Source organism: Acyrthosiphon pisum, chromosome A1, assembly GCF_005508785.2.
Source record: "Acyrthosiphon pisum isolate AL4f chromosome A1, pea_aphid_22Mar2018_4r6ur, whole genome shotgun sequence".
Lineage (NCBI taxonomy): Eukaryota > Metazoa > Arthropoda > Insecta > Hemiptera > Aphididae > Acyrthosiphon > Acyrthosiphon pisum.
Genome location: NC_042494.1, coordinates 136244865 through 136255550, shown reverse-complemented (window position 1 = coordinate 136255550; position 10686 = coordinate 136244865). Strand labels below are relative to the sequence as shown.

The window sequence follows — 10686 nt, the reverse complement described above, 5'->3', positions numbered from 1 at the left end:
CAAGGTTCAGTTTACATTTTAACCTAATTTTAAATACTTATATTTTAATTAACTGCTCCAGTGGCGCAACCAGGATTTATTTAAGGGAGGCGGGGGTTGTCCAAATTATCCAAAAAATTGTATTTAACTATTGTATTTCTGCTCTGTTTCTGAGTATATAGGTACATACATTTTATTTCTTAATAAAAACAATTTGCCAGGTTAAGGCCAATAAAAAAAAAAAAAACAATTATATTATTATATTATTTCCATTTTAAATTCTAAGCACGGCGCGGAATGTGAAATTTCAATGAAAAATTTCAAATGTAAAATCACAAAATTTATTTTACAATGATGTGCGTTTTTTTTTTTTTTTAATTTTAAATTCTGAACGAAGTGATGAATGTATTGATTTTACAATGATGGGGGTTTTTTTTTTTTTTTTTTTTTTTTGTGTCTGACGACAACTTTTGGAGCAGTAAAAATGCTTCGATTTTCAAAAGTTGTACCTTTTCTGAAAGGAAAGTGAATCTAGTTGGTACTTTGGGGGGTCAAAAGTGAAAATTTCCCAATACTTTTCAAAAGCGGCAGGAAAAACCTTAAAAAAATAACGGAAAAACGCGAATTTTTACGCAAAACCAATTTTTGATAAAAACGAAAACTTAATTTTACTGTAACTCAAAAAATAATTATTGTAAGCACTTGAAATTTGCAACAGATGTTTATATTAGCGTTGTCTATACAGGGTTAAATTTTCAAAGTGTTTCGACTTTTTTTGAGCTATTTATAGACAAATGAAATTTTCAATTTTTCTAAGTATTTTTTTTTAAAATAACGATAAAAAATTTTTGGTTGGATAGAAAACTTTGAAAATTTAATACAAGGTTTCTTATAAGTTGTTCTCACAGTGATAAAAAAAAATCCAAAATCGTTAGTCACAATTTTTTTTTATAAGTGCTTAAAGTTTAAATTTATACGAAATATGTCAAAATTGCGAAAATTTGCAAGTAATTTTGTGGTTGAAAAATCGTAAAATTTTTTTCTTTTATAACTAAGCTTTTAAAATTTGGTACAAGGTTCTCCATAAGTTTTTCTTTAAATATCTGTTAAAAAAACTCAACCGGACTAAGACAAAAAATTTTTAGGAGTGTTTGAAATTTAAATTTTTACAAAACCGCATTAAATAACGGTTTAGCCTCAAACGATTTTTGATATTTGTTATTATTCAAAAAGTATGAGTCGTAGACACTTGAAAATTTTACCAGTTGTTTAAATTGACATTTTCTTTATATAGTTTTATTTTCAAAATATTTCACTAATTTTTAATCTATTTATAGGCAATGAAATAATCGATTTTTTTTGATTTTTTTTTTTATAAATGTTGATAAAAAAAAATTAGCTGGGACAAAATACTTGAAAATTTAATAGAAGGGTCCACATATGTTGTTCTAACTCCCATTCAAAAATTATAAAAATACATAGGCACAATTTTTTTTTATAAGCATTTAAAGTTCAAATTTTGACTAAATACGTAAAAATTACGGCAATGTTCAAATTTTCTTAGACAGAAATTCATAAAAGTTTTTCTTTTTAATTCTAAGATTTGGAAATTTTATACAAGGCTCCTAACATATTTTTACAATAGCAGTTGCAAAATAAAAGGAATACATTGTCACAATTTTTATTTATAAGCATTTAAAGTTCAAATTTATACGAAATATGTCAAAATTGCGAAAATTTGCAAGTAATTTAGTGGTTGAAAAATCGTAAAAATTTTTTCTTTTATAACTAAGTTTTTAAAATTTGGTACAAGGTTCTCCATAAGTTTTTCTTTAAAAATAATATATCCTAGACTGACAAATCATCTCCGTTCAGAATCGTTTTTCGTATACAATGATATAATATCATTGGATTCAAATTTAATTCCATCCATTACAGTAACCCACTTGTAACCTACTGTACAGCAGAGCGACATCCACGACTTACCCGCCTTTTTTTCTTTTTTTTTGTGTCTGTCATCATGGTTTAGGGCAGTAAAACTGCTTCGATTTTCTTCAAAAATATCTTACTACTCGTCCAAAATTGAAATTTTTTATTGATATTAAGAGAAAAATATCTTGTTTCGTATAAGTTTAATTAAAAATGTAAGCTTCTGTTCGAAAAAGTAATAACTTAAAAAATTGAAAATAGTAAAAATATGATTTTTAATAAACGTTAATACTTATTAAGCAAATAATATGTTGTGTCAACCTTTAAATAATTATCTTGTATATAAATGTATTTGAACGATTATACGAATGTATAAATTATAACATATTGACCCTACCCATATTTATAGCATATAATTATTAATAATAATATATTCTAAAGGGCAATATTAACTGTTATAAATTTATTATAATCAATATTTCTAAATCATAACTAATAAACAATTCAATGAAAACCAAAGTATGTAGGTAGTGTTGAATATTGTCATATTTGTGACCAATCTATTTATTTGCTTATTCAAAAAACACACGTTATGTAAGTCTTCGATTTCGATAAAAGTATTCATCACACTTATCCTCTTACAGCGAAAAATAAATGGATACGTCAGAAACTTACTGTATAAAAGTGCCCATTATTGTATTTTATAAATTATAATAATAATTTAATATTTATTAGATAACTAAGTATTTATAATAATATTTATTATTTTATAATTACGTATAATAATTGTCCTTTTAATAGGAAACCAATAAATATCACTACAGCACTTAAGTAACAATATCTGTATGTATAATATTATATAATATACGTATAGGTACAGGAAAATATTTTGAAACACCAAGTGATAATTGTTGATAAGGTATACGAGGCTGAAACAAACAAAGCGAGAATACTAATAAACCCTTACATAGTAGTTATTCAACAAGACGAAGTACTGGAATCGTACAAACTTAAACACATAAATGTTAGCTTATAGAATTTAATTAATGTTTACATATACTCGTGTGTATGTATTTGTAATGTTATTTTTGTGTATACCCAGGTGGTGAACTCTGAAGCGAAGGAAATTGTGTTCAACAAGGAATCGAACAGTCATTATCCTGGCTGCTACGCAGATGTAAAACGATCTACTTGTAATGCAATGGCCGAAGTCATCCCAAGCCAATACAGTGAAGTATAAACGAGAAAATTGACTTTTCATGAAAACTCAATGAAAAACAATATAGTCAATGGTCAGACGTAGCCATAATTTTACAATGTTTGGGTTATTTTAGGGTTTTTGTTGTTCTTGCAAGATGGCGGTCAATATCCAGAGACAGATGAACGACTGTCAAGGACAAACCCGGTTTAGGCACGTTATCCACGGGAGGAACGCCTTTTTAAACGAAGACATCGAAACGCTGATCAGTCGAATGGTGGACAATATTGACTCCGATGACGAGATGATTGCAAACGATACCGGAAGATCATCATCGGGTACTTATAAGAGACAAATACGAGGGGGCCAAAGCTGTGAATCCACAAATAGGCCTGCAGGAAATATCGACGAAGAGTATAGGTTACACGAGAGCAGTCACTGTTTGCAGTTCAGTGACTTATGGTTGGACCAGTTTAATATATTATTATATGTCAATGTATCTTACGATGTACCATCTGCTGTGTCCTGCAGGTACAACGTGAACAAGTTGGAATCTACGTCATACCATCATTCGCTTACAATAAGTATTTATGAAAAATATACAATGGATAATATTATACCGTTGTACAGGAAAATCATTTCCAATGTCAAGTGAGTTGTCGTTTCCAAAAACCTTATAGAATATTATCTGTTACGTTTCCATACAGAGATAGTGTCCCGTGAGGCCTAAACCGGTTTTTTGCCGTTTTACCTATAAACTAAAAAAATTATTAAAAATTATGAGATTAATGATAATTAAATGTTGAAAAGTCAACATTTTCAGAAAAATAAACTGTATAAAATGGTATCTTCAATTGTTTCAAAAATAAAAATATAAAAAAATACCTTTTTTTAACTTTTTTTACCAAAAAATTACATTAAATTAAAAAATATAATGTGTGTAGTTCTTGTCTCTGCAGGAGATATCGCAATGGGATATCCTCGTGGGAAACTGTATATTTTAAATATATGCATAAATATATATATGTGCGTTTGTGATTAATGATTATTTACATGGATGGTCGATATAATCATATAGGTACAGTAGAACTTTCATATAACGGTCACCGAAGGGACTGTAAATAATGACCGCTATTTAAAGGTGCCCGTCCTACAGAGGTAGAATAACACTAGGATACACTCGACGGGGCCAAAAAAATTGACCGTTACATAGAGGTGACCGTTCTATAGAGGTGACCGTTAACGGAAGTTTTACTGTATTTTGTTAAATACAGTATTGCATATTGATTTAAGTATATTTTATATATCTGATATCTGGGGTTAAACAGCTACGCCGTGTTTAGAGTTAACGCCCCATTACGCTCCAAACTCTTTAGTCTGCAGTACAAACTACATACAATTTGCTTCAAATTAAAACAAAAAATTATTTTCTACTATTACCTCAAAAGATTACCTATAACAATTTATAAAATAATGCACTTCTTGGAGGACGTTAATAATTATACTACCTAAAACTAAGTTGACGTTGTACATTTTTAAAACTAAACACCTATTATTGAAATAAAAATGTATAAGCTATAATTTATGACATAATTAAGTAATCACCTACTGCTTATAATATTAGTAATTCATTAAGTTGTATTTCATTTACTAAAAAGTGATGATGTCTGTAACACCCCCCATTATTATAATATTATCTTATTATGTCATTAGTGATTACTTATAGTACTACTAAAAAGCATAATAATATGACAATATAGTATATAAAATGACAAAATGTGTTGGTTAAGTAAGTAATATATTAACGCTTTTATTTGAAATAAAAAGTGTATTAAAATGTAATTTAAATCATAACAATTCGTTACATTTTCGTAATAATTAAATACATTTTTATCTATTCAACATAATTAATATGAACAAAATTGAAAATATTTTATTAATAATTAAGATTATTAATGATGAAATGCACATGGTATATTGTATTGAATATTGGAATACAATTAAAGTATTAATACATTTGAGTATTTGATGTAATTAAAAAATTTCAATTAAATAGATTAAGCAACAATAACAAGAATTATGAAAATGACGAATCAACTGTGCAAGCAAATTATGTAGCTTTAACATTTGGTGATGATCAATACTATAGTTTAGACATAAACAGCGATAGACTTTTGATACCAGAAAAAGTACCATTAATAGTCAAACATCTTTATCCACAATCAACGGGTGATTTAAAAAATATTATTTATGTATTTTAGTATTCACTTATATGGATCAGAAAACAGAAAATAATAATTATTATTAACAAAATAATATATTTTAGACGATCCAAAAAAATATTTAATTTTAAACGCAAACAATATAAGTACCAAAGGTGACGAATGTAATAAGGCTGGAGTATCATATGAAGCGTTCTTCAAACAATCCAATAGATGTGGAGTGAAAAGATCTAGCTGCTTGAACAACCAACCATCACATTTGTGGAAACATGATATGGTATATTATATGACATTATTTATAGAAATTTTAGGACATTCGGATTTAAAAAATATTCCCTGTAATAGGTCGGAATACTTGGAAACAAACTAATTTTTTACAAATTATTTCACAGGCGACTGTGGCTAATAAATAACTAATGGCCACACCGATATGTCTCTTTTAAATTTACTTAGTAAATGTATTGGTTAAATATTTAAGAACATTACTGAAATTATTTTATTTCAAAAGCCACCAGTTTAAATGTTTTTTTTTTTAATTAAAAATGTGTAAATATTTTATTATTTTTATTACTATACTAACTAGGATGCAATCGAGTCAGGAATTCCAGGGAGTTATTTTTTAGAAAATTTCGTTACATTTCCACAAAATTCAAAAGTAATGGAAAAAATTAATGGGACTGAAACGTTAAATTTACATTATGAAATGGATTATACTAGTGAATTATTGATTCATAAGGAAACAAATTATAACAGTGTACTTACAACAAGGTAATAATTTTGAAAACTTTTTAACACTTTAACATTAAACTCAATTGTTTTTTTTAGTAATTATATTAGGTATACATTGTAACAACGATTTATTTGCCATGAATAATCTGTTCTAACGAGGTCTATAAAGTCGTACAATACAATTCATTGACACAGATATTATATAAATATCTAGTATTTTGTCTTTTTTATAGCCAATGTTGTATACTTTTAGGTAGGTAGTAGCTAGTATATGATATAAAATTGTATAATTACATTAAAATGTTGATTTATGTTTAACAGACATTCCTTCGACACTTTTGGCCCCCAAGTATTTGTTTCTTATAAGTACGCAATGATCCTGCAGTATTGTTTGCAATCATCTCGTTGTCCGAGTCAAGATTGTCTACCATTCGATCGATCAGCATTTCGATGTCTTCATTTAATGCGTTAGTCCCGTGGACAACGTGCTTAAACCGGCTTCGTCCTCGACAATCGTTCATCTGCCTCTCGATATTGACTGCCATCTTGCAAGAACAACAAAAACCCTAAGAAAACCCAAACGCTATAGTATAGATATTATGTCTGACTATATTGACTATAATTTTTTCATTGAGTTTTCATATTTCCTCGTATATCTAGACCTTTTAAATTAAAAAAAAAAATTGGTATTTTTTGAATCATAAATATATTTTTAATTATCTTTATATAGTTTAGTTAATAAATTATTAAAATATAAACATTATATTTATTCTTTGGGAAAAAATGTATCCACAAATTACGATTATCTGTTGTTTCTAATAATTGTACATTTAATAACTTTAATATTTTAATTAATTTAAGGTTTTTTGTTCTATTGTCATATTGTTGACCAAAATATAATATTATATAATATTATATGACTACCTAAGGTGGATGTACGCATATTTTTCTAGATTATTTGACACAAGTATTGCCCTAACACTACTACAATAGCATATTTTATATTTAATTACTATTATAGGTCCCTTATAGAAATTGTAGAAATATATTCAGATGCTACTAAAAATGATCAAACTAAGATAGTTGCATCAATTTATAACATTGGAATGAAGGCCGAATTATTCACAGTGCAGTTATTAGAATTTCCATTAAGCACGAACAAAAACGGTACTGAAATTCAAAGTCGCGATGTATACATTTTCCCCTATCGCCGACACAATCACGTTTTAAATTTATATGGACCACTTATCAAGTCAAACACCAATTGCACATGTAAAATGTTTTTTAGGACGTATCTAGTGATAATTAACTAATTAATTTAAACAACCAAATCATATTTCGAACAGTGCGAGTATTGGACAAATTGAACAATGTAATGGCTTGGAGACATGTTCCCATTAGCGAAGCCAACCGCTGTTTTTGTGTGTGGAATTGTGAATGCGCTTGTACAACCATTGAAGATCAATTATTTTCATCTAACTGTAAAACGATGTCACATGAAGCTTATAATGGTGCTGGCTTTCGAGGAGCTATACCTCAAATGCGTACTTCTGATTCTATTTCCATATTGAACATAATCAAATTAACATGTATTTTTGTATCAACATTTTTTATCATAAGGTTTTATATTGGTATAACTGAAGTAAATGATTACGAATAATTAATACAAACCGGAAAATGTTAAAATGAATTATACAGATTTACAAAAATAACAAAAACAAAAATGATCGATTTAAAAATCTAAAATATATTATTTAAAAACTGATAATATATTTGGTAGATATGTAATTTTATTAAGTCAACGATTATGATAGAATGGTTATGCCTTATTTTTGTGCATCCGTAGTCAAAAAAGAAAACAATTAAGTTGAAAATAGTTGTAATTGAGTTAAAATTTAAGAAATCTCTGTAATCATTAATAATCATTGTTATCTAAATAAATTATTTATTGCAAACATATTTTTCTTTATTGCTATGTACTTATATAAATGTGTATTTTGTTAATTATCCTTACTCTAATTCAATTTTTTTTTTTAAAACCATTATTACGAATAATATTGGCCTTTGTATAACTTACTACGAAAAAGCTACGCATGAAATAAAATATATCATTAAAAAAATGTTTAACCTAGGTATTGTACACGTTGGTGGTATTTATTATTATTGTTGACAGAAATGGTGCAATATAATATCAAATTTAGTATTTATACTATTTATCTACCAGTCTGCTCTATCTGTGCTCGGTATATTATAAGAGATCAATAATGCAGATTTATAAAATATACACCTAACAAAATTATACCTAAACAAAAATCAACGCTGCAGGTATATATGAATAACAAAAAACTGAATACAGCACAAGAGCTGTAAACCCTCCTCAAATATACGTGACTGAATAGTTAACATCATTAACCTACCTAACTCAATTTATTTCCTCCTTCGACAATTCAAGATTTGTAATTTATGACTCCCCTACTGATATTGTAAACATCATTTCCTGAATAACCGTCGAAATAATATATTAGTCTTCGAACGACGAAAATATACCCACCTGGGTATATACAATGGTATATTATAGACAATAAACGTAATGTATATATATTGTAATACTATAGCTATTGTGGGATATTTTTGATAATTATTATGACGGATGTAGGACGAGTCGCTATTTCGGCTCGGCGGAAACGCGCGTAGAGGTGACGGCGTTAGGTTAAAATAGTGAGTTGTGTTTTATAATAATTAATGAATATAACACGACTGTTTGATTGAAAATATGTAAATTTTTATGTAATTTATTCCTACTCCGATGACTGTAACGTGTCCATATTATATTATATCTGTACGTATAATAATATGTCATATATATATATATATATATATATATATAGATTTTCCCCTATATATTCTTGCGTCAATGGTTGAATAGTGCAAAAATTACAATCAAGTTCATTCCACATAACATGTGTATAGGTACCTAACAATAACCTAACCATAACCGAGGGCCACGGCTACCTATAATAATACTAAGAGTATTACAATATAATATTAGGTATTATACCTAAACCTATTATACCTACACGCAATGGTTCTTTGAACAGTAAACAGTTCATGATCTCAAAAGTATATCAACATTTGTTCATATTTTTTTTTCACACAATTTGAAGTCATCACTAAAAACATTTTTGAAGAAAAAAATTTACATCATACTATGTACTTATAATGTAATATTATATTATATCACCATATTGTGTAGGTACTTCAAATTTCGTACACAGAGTTATTTTCGAAAACTTTAATATTTGTTGAGTTATTAAGTTTAGACGGTGAAAACATTCTGAAGAAATAATAAGGTCGAATGGTTAAAAGTTCAGGCAAATAGACAGAAAGTTTGAAAAAATAAAGTGTTCACAATAAGTTGAATATTTATTAAGTACCTAGGTACTAAAAATAAAATAAAATAGATTAAAACTATGAACCTACTTATTAGTTAATACACTTCTATTAAATAATGATTATTACTAATAACTTCAGATTTATTTTCCTAATTATAAGGTACAATATCTAATAATGTTATAAAACTGTTATTTTATAACGCAAAAATACCTACTTATCCCTCGGAATGTCACGCGATCTTTGTTAATTTTTTTATATTTAATAAATAGTTTTATACCTATGCCTATACCAGCTCATTCTAATTCAATAAACGATTTTTTAATCATTATTGGACTACGTTGCGCCAGGAAAATAATTAATCGAAATTTATTACCGAGGGGGTAATATATTATACAATATTCTTTTAATAATATATTGATTTTTTGATACTTACAAAATAATTATCATTTTTCAAACGTATATTTTTACTTTTTTTCTTTAGGTTCTTTATTACACTGTAGTACTGTACCTATACAGAGTGATACCTTCAACGCAAGACACAACCATTTTTATGTCATAATATATTGTTATATCATAACATCATTATGATGTATCTAGTATACCTACCTATTATTATATAATATACATTTTCAAACAGTCGCATAAATTAACAGAACGTATTGGTGCGGTGCTCGACTGCAGTATGGCTATATACTGCAAAAAGAAAATAATGACTTATCCATATATTATAATACCACAATATATAATATATATCTATATACACAGTATATATGTATAAAGGTAGGTATACCGCATAATAATGTATGCTATATAGCATACGTTAGATCAGGCATAATATATGTATTTAAAATACGATTTAAGAATGAATATCGTGGTCACATTGTTTATAGTATATATTATTATTATTATATATTACAATATATATTTGTTTGGTTTAATTTTTTTTGTGTTGTTGCAGTTTCTACATATTTCATAGGTATTTTACTTTATAATATTGTGCCATATACGAGTGGCGTGCGCGGTACCAGTGATGTACAGGTATCGTATACCTGCAGCCGCAGCAAATACGTAGTGTGTGGTTCGTGACCAGAGGTCGATTTTTGAGATCAAAAGAGCGGTAGATACCTGCGCTGTATAGGTATACGTACACGCGGCCTTTACTGTAACTCGTATAGTATTACGCATATCTGCGTTGAATATTAAGGTGGTATTAATAATCATATATGTACACGACGA

At 27.7% G+C, this 10686-nt stretch overlaps 2 protein-coding genes across 3 annotated transcripts in view; both read left to right on the top strand.

Annotated features, from left to right (window-relative positions):
- LOC100573999 (hapless 2-like) overlaps positions 1-6492 on the top strand; it is an 11383-nt gene extending 4891 nt beyond the window's left edge. The window contains exons 1-9 of one of the 2 annotated variants that reach the window (XM_029488409.1): positions 2773-2932; positions 3011-3142; positions 3243-3568; positions 3638-3757; positions 5163-5335; positions 5433-5605; positions 5912-6096; positions 6154-6310; positions 6379-6492. In XM_029488409.1, coding sequence (XP_029344269.1) covers positions 3110-3142; positions 3243-3568; positions 3638-3757; positions 5163-5335; positions 5433-5605; positions 5912-6096; positions 6154-6178 — 1035 coding nt within the window. In that variant the 5' untranslated portion in view covers positions 2773-2932; positions 3011-3109 and the 3' untranslated portion in view covers positions 6179-6310; positions 6379-6492. Of the gene's footprint in view, positions 1-2772; positions 2933-3010; positions 3143-3242; positions 3569-3637; positions 3758-5162; positions 5336-5432; positions 5606-5911; positions 6097-6153; positions 6311-6378 lie in introns of those variants that run through there. The other variant, XM_029488408.1, reaches the window with a different exon arrangement.
- Positions 6493-6998: 506 nt separating this feature from the next.
- Positions 6999-7717, top strand: LOC115033565. The gene is made up of 2 exons (XM_029486360.1): positions 6999-7329; positions 7404-7717. The coding sequence occupies exons 1-2, from the start codon at positions 7164-7166 to the stop codon at positions 7715-7717; spliced, it is 480 nt and encodes a 159-aa protein (XP_029342220.1). The 5' UTR covers positions 6999-7163.
- Positions 7718-10686: the final 2969 nt, after the last annotated feature.